Source organism: Pan paniscus, chromosome 11, assembly GCF_029289425.2.
Source record: "Pan paniscus chromosome 11, NHGRI_mPanPan1-v2.0_pri, whole genome shotgun sequence".
Lineage (NCBI taxonomy): Eukaryota > Metazoa > Chordata > Mammalia > Primates > Hominidae > Pan > Pan paniscus.
In genome coordinates, this window is record NC_073260.2 from 27,037,979 (window position 1) to 27,056,105 (window position 18,127).

General features: G+C 43.0%; 2 protein-coding genes and 1 long non-coding RNA gene across 7 annotated transcripts in view; 1 reads left to right on the forward strand and 2 right to left on the reverse strand.

The window, feature by feature from the left end:
• HSDL2 (hydroxysteroid dehydrogenase like 2) overlaps positions 1 to 15,792 on the reverse strand; it is a 94,188-nt gene extending 78,396 nt beyond the window's left edge. Inside the window, exon 1 of one of the 4 annotated variants that reach the window (XR_010109101.1) lies at positions 14,865 to 15,170. Coding sequence is in view for 3 of the 4 variants with exons in the window: in XM_003810855.6 (XP_003810903.1) it covers positions 14,865 to 14,881 (17 nt within the window). In the remaining variant the exon portion in view is untranslated. Of the gene's footprint in view, positions 1 to 14,864 lie in introns of all 4 variants that reach the window. The other 3 variants (XM_003810855.6, XM_034928858.3, XM_003810857.5) reach the window with 3 other exon arrangements.
• Positions 8,748 to 14,809, reverse strand: LOC129398689 (uncharacterized). The gene is made up of 2 exons (XR_008626563.2): positions 14,538 to 14,809; positions 8,748 to 8,857 (listed from the first exon to the last, which is right to left on the reverse strand). It is a non-coding gene; the product is annotated as an uncharacterized LOC129398689 (long non-coding RNA).
• Positions 15,793 to 15,981: 189 nt separating the features above from the next.
• PTBP3 (polypyrimidine tract binding protein 3) overlaps positions 15,982 to 18,127 on the forward strand; it is a 159,722-nt gene continuing 157,576 nt past the window's right edge. For both annotated transcript variants that reach the window (XM_008963242.6, XM_055117248.2), the window contains exon 1: positions 15,982 to 16,344. The gene's annotated coding sequence lies outside the window, so the exon portion shown is untranslated. The remainder of the gene's footprint in view (positions 16,345 to 18,127) is intronic.

An 18,127-nucleotide genomic window follows, 5' to 3' on the forward strand; every position in this document is an offset into this window, starting at 1 on the left:
CTTACAAACCTAAAAATCTCACCATTTCTATTAGCCTGAAAATAACATCCCTCTGTTCTTCTCTTTCTCCTCCAGCACTGGATCTCGCTTACAGTAGGTTTTATTTAATAATTCTCCTCCTTACACTTTCTGTCTCACCAGTTTCCCCTCAAACTGATTTACCTGCTATATAAAATTATTCTTATTGGGCTTATGTGCCTTTTCCTCCACTTATTCGACCTCTCACCTGGATGGATGCTCCTGCGGAAATCTATACTAACGATAGTGTGTATATGCCTGGAGCTACAGATGACCACTGCCCCACTCAACCAGGAGAAGAAGGCACTGCATTTATGTTACTATGGGTTATAAATACCCTCCTCTGTGCCTCGGACATCCACTTGGTTGTATCCATCTAGAAACTCAAGTCTGGACTGCTTACCTTCCGGAGAGATCAGCCACAGGGGAATGGGGACATTTGGTCTCCGGCCTCTCCCTTTCTCCTTTAAGACAAATGAAAGGGGGAGTAATAGGAGATACCCCATATTTTCAATATAAACCCATAGGAAAACTATGTCCTAAAAATTTTGAGGGCCCATCTAAAACTTTAATTTAGGAAGATTGTGTTAACTCACATGCAGCAGTATTAAAAAATGACTCACATGGTTTAGTAATAGACTGGGCACCAAAGGGCTATTTAAAAAACAATTGCTCCTCTGGCGGAAGGGGATGTCTGGAGGCTACTTATTTTATTTCTTATTGGGAGGACGAGGATCACCATCCTACTTTCCATAGGCAGTTCAGCTCGTTCTTTCCCTTAAAATGAGAAGATAAGGGCATTACCCGCCCACCCCGGCCCTGAGGCCTTGTATGATATTCCCCATTCTGAGCCCAGAACACCCAGAACTTTGGAAATTGGCTATTGCCATGTCCAGACTGCGAGTATGGGAAGGGGAAACTTTTCTGTCTGTTGTCCCCAATACCACCCCTCACATCTGTGATTCTGAACCCCATGATAAATCCCCTTTGAACTCTCTTCCTCTTTTTGACGCCGATCCCCCTTTATGGGACTCCAATTGGCATTATGATAATTCTTCTCGACCCTGGTATGCCCCTCTACCTCTTCGGCATCCCTGGGCACCTCAGATTGCTTCTTTATGGTGGAGAACATCAGGCATTGCCACGCTGCTCCTCTCCCTCAGTATCAACGTAGATTCAAACATTCTGCTTTGTTTACCTCCAGCCTGACTATTCCTATACAGAGTTGTGTTAAGCCTCCTTACATGCTGTTAGTGGGAAATATCAAAATTTGGATGAACAATCAAACTGTCCAATACATTGTCATTTATGCACTTGTGTTAACTCCTGTTTTGACTTCAGGAAAAGTGTGATGTTGGTTCGAGCTCAAGAAGGAATCTGGATACCAGTAACTTTACCCAGACCTTGGGAATCTTCCCCCTCAGTACATTTAATTAATGAAGTGCTACAGCGAATTCTCAAAAGATCTAAGAGATTTGTTTTCACTTTAATCGCTGTGATCATGGGCCTAATTACAGTCACTGCACTGGCCACCACTGCCAGAGTGGCGTTACACCAATCTATTCAAGTGGCTCATTTTGTTAATGATTGGCAAGCCAATTCCACCCAAATGTGGAATTCTCAACAGGGCATTGATCAAAAATTAGCTAATCAAATTAACGATTTAAGACAGTATGTTATTTGGCTTGGAGACTGGCTAATGAGTCTCGAACATCACATGCAAGTGCAGTGTGACTGGAATACTTCTGATTTCTGTATCACACCATATTCCTACAATGAGACTGATGAGTCATGGGAAATGGTCAAAGGACACCTGCTGGGTAGGGAAGATCATTTATCCTTGGACATAACTAAATTAAAGACAAAAATTTTTGAAGCCTCTCAAGCTTATTTATCCATTGTGCCTGGAGCTGAGGCGTTAGGTCAGGTGGCAGAAAGTCTTTCTGGACTAAACCCCACGACTTGGATTAAGTCTATTGGGGGCTCCACTGTGGTAAATTTTGGAATCATGTTTCTCTGTTTAATCGGCTTTTTAGTGTGCCAGACCAGTCAACGAATCCTGCGTCAAAACCGAGAGAACGAACAAGCCTTCATCACCGTGGCTCATTTATATAAAAAGAAAGGGAGAGATGTTACGGGAAGTCTGGGACCCCCCAATGGAGGGAACAGTTGGAACCATGGCAGAGGAATATAAATTGTGAAGATTTCATGGACATTTATCAGTTCCCAAATAATACTTTTATAATTTCTTATGCCTGTCTTTACTTTAATCTCTTAATCCTGTTATCTTTGTAAACTGAGGATGTACGTCACCTCAGGACCACTGTGATAATTGTGTTAACTGTACAAATTGATTGTAAAACGTGTGTTTGAACAATATGAAATCAGCACACCTTGAAAAAGAATAGAATAACAGCAATTTTTAGGGAACAAGGGAAGACAACCATAAGGTCTGACTGCCTGTGGGGTCAGGCAAAAAGAGCCATATTTTTCTTCTTGCAGAGAGCCTATAAATGGATGTGCAAGTAGGAGAGATATTGCTAAATTCTTTTCCTAGCAAGGAATATTAATATTAATACCCTGGAAAAGGGATGCATTCCTGGGGGCAGGTCTATCAACGGCCACTCTGGGAATGTCGGTCTTATGCGGTTGAGATAAGGAGTGAGGGAGTGAGATACGCTCTGGTCTCCTGCAGTGCCCTCAGGCTTTCTAGGGTGAGGAAAAACTCCGCCCTGGTAAATTTGTGGTCAACCGGTTCTCTGCTCTCAAACCTGTTTTCTGTTGTTTAAGATGTTTATCAAGACAATACGTGCACCACTGAACATAGACCCTTATCAGTGGTTCTGCTTTTTCCCTTTGTCCTGTTCCCTCAGAAGCATGTGATCTTTGTTAGACCCTTATTAGTAGTCCCGCTTTTTGCCCTTTGAAGCATGTGATCTCTGTACCTACTCCCTGTTCTTACACCTTCCCCTCTTTTGAAACTCTTAATAAAAACTTGCTGGTCTGAATCTCAGGCAGGCATCACAGTCCTACTGATATGTGATGTCACCCCTGGAGGCCCAGCTGTAAAATTCCTCTCTTTGTGCTGTCTCTATTTCTCAGCCGGCCGACACTTAAGGAAAAATAGAAAGAACCTATGTTGAAATACTTGGGGCAGGTTCCCCCAATACCTTCTTTTGCAAAGTTCCTATTAATTGGTTTTGCCCATTTTTCTTTTCTTTTTTTTTTTTTTTTTTTTTGAGACAGAGTTTTGCTCTTGTCGCCCAGGCTGCAGCTCACTGCAACCTCCACCTCCTGGGTTCAAGTGATTCTCGTGCGTCAGCCTCCCAAGTAGCTGGGATTACAGGCGTGTGCCACTACACCCAGCTGATTTTGTATTTTTAGTAGAGACAGGGTTTCTCCATTTTGGTTGGGCTGGTCTTGAACTCCTGACCTCAGGTGATCCACCTGCCTCCACCTCCCAAAGTGCTGGGATTACAGGCATGAGCCACCAAGCCTGGCCGGTTTTGCCCGTTTTTCTATAAATAAGGTTAACTTTTTTCTTATTGACTCATACAAGTCTATAAATTACATACATTTCAGTATCTTTTCATTTGTGGCTTGCTTTTTCACTATTTTTATAGTGTCTTTTGATTAGCAGAAATTCTTTATCATTAGAGATTGGGTCTTCTGTATCACCCAGGCTGAAGTGCAGTGGCTGAATCACAACTCAGTATAACCTCCTATTCCTGGGATCACAATTCTCCTGTCTCAGCCTCCCAAGAACCTGGAACTATGGGTGCATGCCAACATGCCTGGTTAATTTAATTTTTTAATTTTTTCGGGGGGACAGGGTCTTGCTATGTTGCCCAGGCTCATCTTTAATTCCTGGCCTCAAGCAATTCTCCTGCCTCAGCCTCCCAAAGCACTGGGATTATAGAAAATTATTATTATTATTATTATTTTTGAGATGGAGTCTTACTCTGTCACCCAGACTGAAGTGTAGTGGCGTGATCTTGGCTCACTGCAACCTCTGTCTCCTGGGTTCAAGTGATTCTCCTGCCTCAGCCTCCTAAATAGTTGGGATTACAGGCATGTGCCACCATGCCTGGCTAATTTTTTGTATTTTTAGTAGAGACAGGGTTTCACCATGTTGGCCAGGCTGGTCTTGAACTCCTGACCTCAAGTGATCTGCCCACCTTGGCCTCCCAAAGTGATGGGATTACAGACATGAGTCACTGCGTCCAGCCTAGAAAATTTGTTAAAGAATTTATAATTCTTTTCTTTTATGGCCAGGGCTTTGGGAATCTTAAGAAATTCTTTTTTTCCTGTAAGTGGATTAATTTGTATTTCAAAAGTTTTATGGTTTACCCTTTAAAGTTTGGTCTTGAGGCCAGGTGTGGTAGCTCAGACCTATAATCCCAGTACTTTGGGAGGCCGTGATGGGAGGATCAATTGAGCCCAGGAGTTCAAGACTAGCCTGGGCAACATAGTGAGACCCTGTCTCTACAAAAAATAAAAAAATTAGCCCAGTGTAGTGGTGTGCACCTGTAGTCCCAACTACTCAGGAGGCTGAGGTGAGATGATTGCTTGAGCCCAGGAGGTCGAAGCTGCAGTGAGCCATGATCATGTCACTGCACTCCATCTTGGTGACAGAGCAAGACCCTGTCTCTAAATAGATAAATTAATAAGTTTGGTCTTTACCTGGAATTAATTTTTGTGTATGAACTGAAGTAAGGGACTAATACATTTTTTCCCTACATAGATAACCAACTGTCCAAGTCTGAAATGCCCATCTTTCCCACAGCTCTTCAATATCAGCTCTGTCATAAACTGAATGTCCATAAATAGATATATTATCTGCTTTTGGACTCTCTATTCTGTTCCACTAATCTACATGACCACACTGCCTTAATTAAAACAGCTTTATCAGTCTTAATAACTGATAAGGCAAATGATTCCAATTTATTCTTCTTCAAGAGTTTCTTGTCTATATTTGGACCTTTAATTTTTCACATATATTTTATTTTATTTTTTACTTTATTTATTTATTTATTTATTTATTTATTTATTTTGAGACAGAGTCTCACTCTGTTGCCGAGGCTGGAGTGTAGGGGCGTGATCTCAGCTCACTGCAACCTCAGCCTCCTGGGGTCAAGTGATTCTCCTGCCTCAGCCTCCTGAGTAGCTGGGACTACAGGTATGCGCCACCATGACTGGCTATTTTTTGTATTTTTAGTAGAGACAGGGTTTTGCCATGTTGGCTAGGCTGGTCTGGAATACCTGACCTCAAGTGATCCACCGGCCTCGGCTTCCCAAAGTGCTGGGATTACAGGCATAAGCCACCACACCCGGCCCACATATATTTTAGAATCTCATTATCTAACTGGTCAAGTGAAATCAGTTGAGATTTTGACAGAAATTATATTAAGTCTATAATTCAAAGTGGAAAGAATTGACATATTTGTGACAGTGAGTGTTCTAATCCATGAACATGGTATAATTCCATTTATTTAGGTCTTTCTAATGTATTTCATTATGATATAATTTCCTACAGAAAGGTATTATACATCTTTTGTTGGCTTTATTCCTAGGTACTCCATTGTTTTTAACTTTTTCCAACTTTTTATTTGTAAATAACTCAAACTTAAAGTTGCAAGAATAATAGTACAAAAAAAATACTCACATATCCTTCACCCAGATTCATGTATTGTTAATATTTTACCCCAATGATTTAGCATTTGTGCTCATTTTCTCTCCTTCTCCCTTTCTCCTTCTCTATATCTTATTTTCTCCAAACCACTTAAAAGTGATTTAAGGCCAGGTGCAGTGGCTCATGCCTATAATCCCAGCAGTTTGGGAGACCAAGACGGGGATCACTTGAGCCCAGAAGTCGAAACCAGCCAGGGCAACATAGTGAGACCCTGTCTCTACAAAATTAAAAAATTAGCCATGTGTGGCAGTGTGCGCCTGTAGTCCCCAGCTACTCAGGAGGCTCAGTCAGGAAGACTGTTTGATCCCAAAGGTTGAGGCTGCAGTGAGCCATGATTACACCACTGTACTCTAGCCTGGGAAACAGAGACTGACCCTGTCTCAAAAAGAAAAAAAAAAGTGATCTGAATACATCAAAGCTTGGTCTCTCATGTATCTACTTTCACAGTATTTTAATTTTGTCAATTGACTCAATAATGCCCTTTAGAGCATTTTTTCCTTCCACTACAGGACCCGGTTTAGGGTAGTGCTTTTAATTGACATATCTCTTTAGTCTCCATTAATCTAGAGCATTTTTGCAGCCTCTTCTGCCTTTTATGATATTGACCTTTTGAAAAATACAGTCTGCACTCCTTTTTTAAAAAATATAATGATCCTTACTTTTTTTTTTCCAAGATGGAGTCACACTCTGTCGCCCAGGTTAGAGTGCAGTGGCACTATCTCAGCTCACTGCGACCTCCACCTCCCAGGTTCAAGCAATTCTCCTGCCTCAGCCTCCTGAGTAGCTGGGATTACAGGCATGCACCACCACACCTGGCTAATTTTTTTTTGTATTTTTAGCAGTGACAGGGTTTCACCATGGTCTTGGACTCCTGACCTTGTGATCCACCCACCTAGGCTCCCAAAGTGCTAGGATTACAGGTGTAAGCCACCACACCTGGCGTATTTTTTTTTTTTTTTTTTTTGAGATGGAGTCTAGCTCTGTCTCCCAGGCTGGAGTGCAGTGGCGCGATCTCGGCTCACTACAACCTCTGCCTCCCACGTTCAAGTGATTCTCCTGCGTCAGCCTCCCGAGTAGCTGGGATTACAGGCACGCGCCACAACGCCCAGCTAATTTTTCTATTTTTAGTAGAGACGGGATTTCACTATGTTGGTCAGGCTGGTCTTGAACTCCTGACCTCGTGATCTGCCTGCCTCGGCCTCCCAAAGTGCTGGGGTTACAGGCATGAGCCACTGTGCCTGGCTTTTTTTTTGTTTGTTTTTTTCTGAGACAGGGTCTTGCCCTGTCACCCAGGCTGAAGTACAGTGGTGCGATCACAGCTCACTGCAGCCTTGACCTCCTGGACTCAAGCAAATCTCCCACCTCAGCCTCCTGAGTAGCTGGGACTACAGGCACACATCATCAAGCCCGGCTAATTTTTTTATTTTTTGTGGAGACAGGGTCTCACCATGTTGGCCAGCCTGGTCTTGAACGCTTGGGCTCAAGCGATTCCCCTGCCTTGGTCTTGCAAAGTGCTGGGATTACAAGCATGAGCCACCACCCCTGGCTGAATGCTCATTTTGGATTCAACTGATATTTCTTCATGATTAGATTCCGGTTATGCATTTCCAACCAGAACATGTGATACTGTATTTTCCTCAGTATATCCCATAGGGCAGCATACAACGTCCATCCGTACTCACTTTATAATGTCAATTTTTATCATCTAACCATAGTGTTACCATATTTCTCCACTGCACAGTTACTATTCCTTCCCTTGCAACCAATAAACAATCAGTGCAAAAACGAAGACTCTTTTTATTATGGAATTTTCAAATACATTTAAAAAACCAGAAAAGAGTATAATAAGCTTCCATGTTTATTCAACTACTAAATTGTGAAAGCAATCATCAGAAAACAAATCCTGGGTAGGCATGGTGGCTCATGCCTATAATCTCAGCACTTTGGGAGGCAGAGGTGGGCAGAACGCTTTAGCCCTGGAGTTTGAGACCAGCCTGGGCAACATAGAGAAACCCATCTCTACTAAAAAATACAAAAATTAGCCAGGCATGTGGTACGCACCCATAGTCCCAGCTACTCAGGAAGCTGAGGTTGGAGGATCACCTGAGCCCATGACACGGAGGTTGCAGTGAGCTGATTTCACACCACTGCACTCCAGCCTGAACCACAGAGTGAGACCCTGTTTCAAAAAAAAAAAAAGAAAAGAAACCAAATCCCAGAGGTTACATACTTTCACCTATGAATACTTCAGTATTTACTTTTCTAACAGATAAAAACTTTTAAAATACCAATGTCATTATTATACCCAAGAAAATTAACAATAATTTCTCAATATCACTCAATATCTGTCTATGTTCAAACTTTTATAACTATCTCAGTTTTTCTTATGGTTGGCCTGATCAAATCAGGATCCAATAAGGACCTCACATTACATCTGGCTGTTATACCTTAAGAGTTTCTCTTTTAATCACTGCCAGCTTCCCTTCCACTCTTTATGCCATTTATTTGCTGAAGAATATACATCATATGTCCTGTAGTGGAGTCCATATCTGGGATTTTGAACTTCTCATTTTTATTGACATGTACTATATACTTCTTGCAGATTTTTGCTTGTGTAGAAATCTAACTATTATTTTTTGAGAGAGTCTCCCTTTGTTGCCCAGGCTGGTGTGCAATGGCACAATCACAGATTACTGGAGACTTGACCTTCCCAGCTCAACTAATCCTCCCACTAAGCCTTCTGAATAGCTAGGATCACGGGTGTGCATCACCACGCTTGGCTAATTTTTTTTTTTTTTTGGTAGAGACAGAGTCTTACTGTGCTGCCCAGGGTGGTCTTGAACTCCTGGGCTCAAGCGATTCTCCCACCTTGGCCTCTCAAAATGCTGGGATTACAGGCATGAGCCACCATGCCAAGCTCAAAATTATTTTTATTTGTTGACTTTTATATATAGCAATTTTCTTAAACTTTTATTAATTATAATAATTCAGTTATACGTTATTTTGGTTTTCTGTGCAGGATAATATCATCGGCAAATAACGACAGCATTATTTATTTCATTATAATCCAAATACTTTTTCTTCCTTACACCTTATTTACTAAAGGTTACACTTCAGTCAGAAGAAACGTGTTTCCAGATGGAAGGTCTGAAATTCAAGAAAATAGGAAAATCAAAGATATTGGTAAATAAGTACAGAAATCTTGTTTAGAAAGAGTACAATAATAATAAAATCATACTTGTGGGGTTAAAAAAGAGAATTAAAATATGTTATTACAAACCAGCCTGGGCAACATAGTGAGACCCCACCTTTACCAAAAAAATATTTTTTTAATTAGTTGAGGCCTAGGCATGGTGGTTCATGCCTGTAATCACAACACTTTGGGAGGCTGAGGTGGGTGGATTGCTTGGGCCCAAGTTTGAGACCAGCCTAGGCAACACAGCAAGACCATGTTACTATTTAAAAAAAAAAAAAAATTAAATTAAAAAAATTGGCCGGGCACGGTGCCTCACACCTGTAATCCCAGCTCTTTGGGAGGCTGAGGTGGGCAGATCACCTGAGGTCAGCTCAAGACCAGCCTGGCCAACATGGTGAAACCCCGTCTCTACTAAAAAATACAAAAATTGGCCAGGCACAGTGGCTTACGCCTGTAATCCGAGCACTTTGGGAGGCTGAGGCGGGCGGATCACAAGGTCAGGAGTTTGAGACCAGCCTGACCAACATGGTGAAACTCCATCTCTACTAAAAATACAAAAAAAAAAAAAAAATCGGCCAGGTGTGGTGGCAGGTGCCTGTAATCTCAGCTACTCGGGAGACTGAAGCAGGAGAATTGCTTGAACCCTGGAGGTGGAGGCTGCAGTGAGCTGAGATCGCGCCACTGCACTCCAGCCTGGGCGACAGTGCAAGATTCCGTCAAAAAAAAAAAAAAATTAGCCAGGTGTGGTGGTGCATGCCTGTAATTCCAGCTACTCTGGACGCTGAGGCAGGAGAATCGCTTGAACCCAAGAGGCAGAGGTTGCAGTGAGCCTAGATCGCGCCACTGCACTCCATCCTGGGCGACAGAGCAAGACTCCATCTCAAAAAAATAAATAAATAAATAAAACTTAAAAATTTTTAAAAAAGAAGTCTGATCTCTTACCTATAGGTGACCAGCTTCATTAATTTCTGGCCTATCATTTTTGTACTTTTTTCAAACATAAGCAAACATATATATATATAAAACACTCTATGTATGTGAAAAATTATCCCTTCCTTTTTTCATACAAAAGGTAGTATACATAAAATATTAAAGTGGTTCTGTTGTTGTTGTTGTTGTGTTTTTCTTTTGACAGTCTTGCACAAGTTTTTCACTACTGCAAGCAAGGCTGTAGACAGGTCGTGGTGACCTAGCCTGCAGAAATGAACTCCAGACACTCCTGAGCAAGGTTAAAAGAAGAAAAACAATTTCCTTTACTGTCTCTCTTGTACTATTAGTTATGACTATGTTTGCCAATGCTTGTATTTAGTAAGATTTGCAAAGTTCCTGTTTTTCTTTCGATGCAGCTGCTAGGCCACTAGCTATGCAAGGCCACAGGTTAGTGCCAGGTCAGCAGTTATGCTATGGATTACGTGATTTGTCACTGTAAAATTTACTGCCTTTGTTTTGATCTTGTATACTGGCCTATATAAGCTAAACTCTGTTTTTGTTCAAGGCTCATCTTTTTGGATGTGAATCCACTGAGCCGGTGCGTACCTTAAATAAACATCCTCCTGTCTTCCCAATATCGGTCTCTCTGGTCCTCAGTTTACCACAACAGCCTCAACAGCTCATGGCAGCCTCAACCTCCTGGGCTCAAGTGATTCACCTCAGCCTCCCAAGTAGCTGGGACCACAGGCTAAAGTGATTTTTAATGTAAGTATTTACAAGAAAATGTCCCAACTATTGCTGTAAAAAAAAGCCATATCTCTTTGCTTTGAGTATAGCTTGATTGATTCCCAGTAGGAGAAAGGGCGTTTTCTTCCTCACTCAGAGTCTCTGGCATTGGCAGAAAAAAAAGCAAACATAACCCTGATCTGTGCCAGTAAGGAAGTCCTCCAGCTCCAAAGCATTAGTACCAGAATATAGAAGGCAAGAGCACTTCAAAGAAGGCTCCAAATTTCTTAGTATTATTGATAGATGGCTAAAACTTGCTGATGAAGAGCTTACAGTTTAATTTACTAAAATTCTCTGGTACCCCAAAATCAGGTAAAAGTACTGAAATTTTTAGTAAAAGGAAGAACAACTGTTTCCAAAAAACTATACAAATTATTCTAAACTTCATTTGGAAAAGTAAATACCCAAGTATAACCAGGAAAATTCTGAAAAATAATCCAAATGTGGTGGGAACTAGCTTTCCCACATATTAAAACATTTTGTAAAACTAGAGCAATTAAAATAGTTTGGGCTGGGTAGAGTGGCTCACATCTGTAATCCTAGCACTTCGGGGCCTGAGGCAGGAGGATCACTTGAGCCCAGGAGTTTGAGACCAGCCTGGGCAACAAAGTGAGACTCCTCTACAAAAAAATTTTTAAAAAATAGCCAGGCATTATGGCGCATGTCTACAGTCCCACCTAATTGGGAAGATGAGCTGGGAGGACTGCTTAACCCCAGGAGATCAAGGCTGCAGTGACCTATGATGGTGCCAATGCACCCCAGCCTGGGTGACAGAGCGAGGCCCTGTCTCAATTAATTAATTAAGTAAACAGTCTGGTACTGGTACATGAATAGAGACTAAAGTAGCAGAGCAGAAAGTCCAGAAACAGAGCGCTATATGTGCAAGAATTTAATATACGACAGAGGTAGAATTTCGAGCAGAAGAGAAAAGATTAACTCTTAGGTCAATGCTGCTAGGACAAATGAGCAGCCATCTGAAGAAAAATCAAGTGGGCTTCCTAACTCACTTCCTGAAAGAAATCTCAGGGGGATAAAAAATCTGACTATAAAAAATATAGACAATACAAATATATTTGAAAAATACAAAAATATAAGACCATAAAAATATTAGAAGAAAACTAATTTAAAAAGATCTGCCCAGGCACGGTGGCTCACACCTGTAATCCCAGCATGTTGGGATGCCGAGTCAGGAGGATTACTTGAGGTCAGGAGTTTGAGACCAGCCTGGCCAACATGGTGAAACCCCATCTCTACTAAAATTACAAAAATTAGCCAGGCATGGTGGTGTGCGCCTGTAATCCCAGCTACTTGTGAGGCTAAGGCAGGAGAATCACTTAAACCTGGGAGGTTGCAGTGAAACGAGATCGCACCACTGCACTCAAGCCTGGGCAACAGAGCAAGATTCCATCTCAAAGAAAGAAAGAAAGATCTCGGTTTAACTCAAAGGCTTACAGAGCAAGACTCCATCTCAAAAAAAAAAAAAAAAGATCTTGGTTTAACTCAAAAATGCAAAAGCCTTGAGAGACTGATAACTCTGGCTTCACAAAAACATGTTTCTCCATGTTAAATAAACAGTATAATCAAAGTCCAGATGCAACATGAAAAACTGTGGAAAATATTTGTAATGTGATAAAAGACAAATTTTTAAAATACACAGAGCCCTCAGAGATTAATGAAAAACCTCATTTGTTAAGCCAGACAAATATAAAGATACATAGATGGCTTTAAACCAGGGTTGCTCAACCTCTGCACTACTGACCTTTTGGACTACATAATTCTTTGTTGTACGGAATGCTTGTGAATTGTAGGATGTGCACCAGCATCCCTGTACTCTACTCACGAGATGCCATTAGCATCCCCATTCAATTGTGACTATCAAAAATGTCTTGAGATATTACCAAATGTCCTCTGGGGATCAAACTGTCCCTGGTTTAAATACACAAAGAGATCCAAATCCACACTTGTGATAAAATAAACGCAAATTTTAACAATAATGAGGTGACACTTTTTTCTCTAATTAGATTTTCATCATTAACTATTTTGCAGTTAGCCAACAAGTGGGATTAGAGGATCTCATTTATCCTTTTGGGTATGCAACCCTTCTGGAGGGTCATCTGGCAATATCTATCAAAATATAAAGTGCATTTACTCTTTTTTCTTTTTGAGACAGACTCTCACTCTCTCACGCAGGGTGGAGGGCAGGGCAGTGGCATGATCTCGGCTCACTGCGACCTCCGCCTCCAGGTTCAAGCGGTTCTCCTGCCTCAGCCTCCTGAGTAGCTGGGATTACAGGTGCCCGCCACCAGGTCCAGCTAATTTTTGTATTTGTAATTTTTGTAATTTTGTAGTTTTAGTGGAGACGGAGTTTCACCATGTTGGCCAGGCTGGTCTCGAACTCTTGACCTCCAGTGATCCGCCCGCCTCGGCCTCCCAAAGTGCTGGGACTACAGGCGTGAGCCACTGTGCCCAGCCACATTTACTCTTTGATCCAGTAATTTCACTTCCAGGAGTTTATCCTACATATACACTTATATATGTGCAAATAGATAAATACAAGTATAATTATGGAAGCAAAAAGAGTATCCAAAAAACTGGAAACAGTCTAGTATCCAACAATAGGGAACAGGTTAAATAAACAAAGGTATATTCATATACAGGTTGAGCAAACCAAATCTGAAAACCTGAAATCCGAACACGTCTGGAACCAAGCATTTTGGATAATGGATACTCAAGCTGTTACAGAATATTATGCAACCATTAAAAAGGAGGAGGGGCCAGGCGCAGTGGCTTACGCCTGTAATCCCAGCACTTTGGGAGGCCGAGGCAGACGGATCACGAGGTCATGAGATCGAGACCATCCTGGCTAACATGGTGAAACCCCGTCTGTACTAAAAATACAAAAAAATCAGCAGGGCTTGGTGGCACGCGCCTGAAGTCCCAGCTACTCGGGAGGCTGAGGCTGGAGAACTGCGGGAGGCAGAGGCTGCCGTGAGCCGAGATCATGCCACTGCACTCCAGACTGGAAGACAGAGCGAGACTCCATCTCAAAAGAAAAAAAAAAGAAGGCGGAAGATCTGTATGTACTAAAAATGTATGTCTCTGGGCACAGCGGTGCATGCCTGTAATCCTAAATACTCCAGAGGCTAAGAAGGGAGGAACATCAGCCTGGGAGTTCGAGGCTACAGGCCAGTCTGGGCAACATGGGAGACCCCGTCTTTAAAAAAAACAAAGAAAGAATGTCCCAAGACATACCAACTAAAAGTAGCAAGACCAAGAATAGAGTTTGCTGCTATTTTTAAGAAAGGGTGTGTGTGTGTGTGTGTGTGTGTGTGTGTGTATCCGGATGTATACAAAATATGTTCATACACGCATGAAATAGAAACGTAAGTAACTGGGGAACTAGATTTTAGGGATGGGGAGACTCACTTTTTACCCTATACTCTTTGAACTGTTTTAAGTCTTTGGCTATATGCCTGCATGTTTCAGGCAAATTACAAAATCTGACAACACGTCACTCAACTCAAGATACCCAGACCTTACATAAACCAGAAAGTAGAATGGTGGTTGCCAATGTACGAGCGGAGGTGGGGAAGAGTTGTTTCATGGATAGAGTTTCAGCTTGCAGATGAAAAAAGTTCTGGAGATTGACCGCACAACGATATGAATCTACTTAACACTACTGAAGTGTACACTTAAAAAACGGTTAAGATGGCAGATTTTGTACGTGTTTTAACACAATTTTTTAAGGTGAAAAAAAAATCCCCCAAAGATACCCATGTTTAAAGATCGGTTTAGTTTCTAATTTGGAAATCATTTTTTAAACACTCCATTATTACTCTAGAATTGAGCGTCAGGAACAAGTGAAAACTCTTTAAACTCTGGAGCTGCTCCTGCGACCTTTCACCTAGAACTCACACGCATTCGGCCAGGCACGCACTCCTGCTAAACTCAGGGAGGACCGGCACTGGGGGCGGCGTGGTGACTCCCCCTCGGCCCTTTACCCGTGGAAAAGGTTTCTACACTGCTGCCATCCTGTAATACAAAAGTTTGTGTTCCTTTTCACACGTTACCGCAGATTCTCGGTGCACAGTGCCCAGCGCGGACCAGAGCTCAGAGCGTGCCCAGGCAGTATCCTTGACCTCCCACAGCCGGGCCGGCCAGCCCGGGCGATCCGCGGCGGCCCCACCGAGACGCGCCCTTCGCCCGACAGGGTCTCTCCCCGCGCCGCCCCTACCCCCTTACCCGGTGTTGGGTAACATGACTTTCGTAGATCAGAGGAGGTGGCGGCGACAGCGGCGGCGGCGAGCAGAGAGCTAAAGCTGGACCGTCCCTCCGCATTTATCCCCGCCCCTGCCCCGCCCCTGCCCCCCCGAGGCCTGTGCGGGAACTGCGCGCGGAAAAGCCGGGATCGCCGAGTGCGCCTGCGTATGCAGTGGGCCTCCCGCGCCCAGCGTTCCTCTTCGTCGCCTCCCAAGCCTGGTCCCTGATTGCAGGCTCTCCGCGCAGGCGCTTTGAGGCACAGCTCCGCCCCGCCCCCTCACTGGTTGTACGGTGACAATCAGGCTCCCGTCGGCGCCTAGCATCTGGGCAACGTCAGCCGCTACGTCCACCTTTTCCCGGTCTCTAGGGGTTTCTCCTCGCGCCGCTGTGTTCCAGCGCCGGCTCCGAGCTGGGAGGGTGACTGAGCCCTGAGCTTGGGCCCTCCGAGAGGTGCTTTAGCTCTGGGTCTTCTTGCCCCTACGCCCGAGCCTGGCGCTCTCTCGGCCCCCTCTTAGGAACGCTAGCCCTGGGCAGAAATTGCCTTTGTGGCTGAAGTCGGCCAGCGTCGCGTTTCCACTCTCCCGCCGAATCTGGACCCAAGCCAGCCTCCCCTTGTGCATCGGTAGATAGCTTGTGTTAAGGCGCCAGCTTCTTGGAACAGAGCTCTCTGCAAAAGTCGCGCTGAAGAATTCATAGTCAAAAGCTGAACTTGCAGAAGTTTTTACTTCTGGAATGAGTGTTGAAATGAGATCAATTCTGACATTCAGTTTCGCTTTTGGGATTATGCCTTGGACTAACTCAGCTACTCTGATGAGCTAAAGACTGTAGTATATTTGAAGGAAGGCACGAGGAACTGTTTTGTATTTTGTAGGGATAGAACAGGACCTTGAGGAGATTATTATATGAAGACTAGTTAAAGAAACTATCCTGGAGATGGCTTATGTACTCTCTCCTTTGTTTTTGTTTTGTTTTTTGAGACGGAGTCTCGCTGTCGCCCACGCTGAAGTGCAGTGGCGCGGATCTCGGCTCATTGTAACCTCCGCCTCCCGGGTTCAAGTGATTCTCCTCCCTCAGCCTCCGGAGTAGCTGGGACTACAGGCATGCATCACCACGCCTGGCTAATTTTTTTGTGTTTTTAGTAGAGACGGGGTTTCGCCATGTTGGGCTGGCTGGTCTCGAGCTCCTGACCTCAAATGATTGGCCCGCCTCGGCCTCCCAAAGTGCTGGGATTACAGGCGTGAGCCTCCGCGCCCGGCCTCTCTCCCCTTTGTTATGGGCCCTAAATGACTCTATTTCCTCCTGCATATCACCTGCCCGACTCCTGTAGGCATTTGAATTGATGATTCATGATATGGTCTTTAGAGGCTCCAGAGGAATTTGCAAATTATTATCATCCACTAAGTGATTGCTGATTACCTGAGATACAGCAGCTCAAAAAGGACAAGGTCTCTGCCTATGGGAGGTATGAGTCTCCAGTGTGTTCTTTAGACTGTTGTTAAGCATTAGGTGTTTTAAGAAGAGTGTTGATAGAGACTGTTAGATGAAAATAACTTACTCTCCTCTCATCCTTAGGAGCACTTGCTGAAGCGTGTATATATCTGTCGAATAGAGTGAATTCTTAGTAATGGGGTGACATTTCCTTCATATCATCTAAAATGTTCTCTCCTTTTTGAAAGCCACAATATCTTCAGTCTGTTAGAGCCTCCTTTCTTGAATTTGTGTGCTTCTATTTCCATTTGTTACGGAAAGAGAGCTCAACGAAGAGGCAAAACAAACAAAAAACCTTTGCCAATTTTTCAGTCATAACGATATTTTGTGAGCCTAAATACCTGTACTTATACTATTTTTATACTTTGCGATGGCTTTCACAGAAGGCAAATTTATACCTAAATTATTAGAAGTAGTTTTACTAAGCAAGTTTAAATCCATTGTATTCAGTACTTTGACTAGAGTTCATTTAAAGTGTGATTTGGAGTTACCCATGACCTTCTACCCCATTACCTTGATTAACCTAGTGTTAGATTAATGCTACAGGTGAGGAATGGGTGAAGAAGGAGAGGACTTGTGAACATAATTAGATCTTCATTTTGGAAGGTGAATAATTTTGGCTTAGAAAGAACACTTCTGACTGCAGCATGAAGAATAGTTTGTGAGTAGATAAAGGCACAGAAGCCATTTAAAAGCCCATAGTAATGTAATGTGTAAGAAAAGTAGTAACCTGAACTAAGGCAGTAATAGTGGAAATGAAAAGACATACTCAAGATATGGAACCTGGCAGATGTAACTAATGATTAGATGTAGGAGCAAAGGGGGAAGATGGTATCAGTGGTGACCTTCAGATTTCTGGTGTAAAGTCCTGGGAGGATGGTGATAACACAGTAAAGAAGTGAAAACAAATGGTTTGAAAAATAGATGTCTTGAAAGTCAGGTAAGTCTCACTCATTTCACCCCTTCTCAGCTTGATAAAGCTACCTAAAAATGCAACAGTTTCTTGACAGACTACTGGTTACAATACATTCTCCCAACCAATTTATCTCCCTTAGGTTTTGGTTATATGCAACATTAACCTAATTTGGCTAATTTAAACCAAATTAAAGGGGTTGGAGAATTTAGAAGAATTCCGGGATAGTTTATATAATTTAAGGAAGAGCTGAACAACTAAGCTTGACAATGGGAACCAAGGTGCTTCCATGATCCTCAGCAGCATGATCTTTCTAGAATGCATTGTAGGTGGCTTCCCTGTCTTTTCTGTGTATCTGTTCAAGCTTCAAATACTAAGACAGTCTAGTACAATGTGTTTCGTTTTGTTTTGTTTTTTTGAGATAAGATCTTGCTCTGTCACCCAGGCTGGAGTGTAGCAGCATGATCATGGCTCACTGTAGCCTCAACCTCCTGGGCTTAGCCACCCAAGTAGCCAGGACCACGGGCATGTGCCACCACACCTGGCTAATTTTACTTTTTATAGACACAGGGGTCTCACTATGTTGCCCAGGTTGGTCTTGAACTCCTCACCTCAAGCAATCCTCCCACCACACAGCCTTCCAAGGTGCTGGGAAATGTTTCAACCTGTAAATTCGTTGGCCATGGCCAGGGACACAAGTGGATATGGACAATGGGGAAGTAACAAAACATTGCATACCTACCTACCCCAGGTCATGGAAGTTGTGTAAATGTAGAGCAAGTAAATTGGCATTCATAATTCTGGGAAGAAAGGGATCATAAAACTTTTTATTTCATAGGGCTTG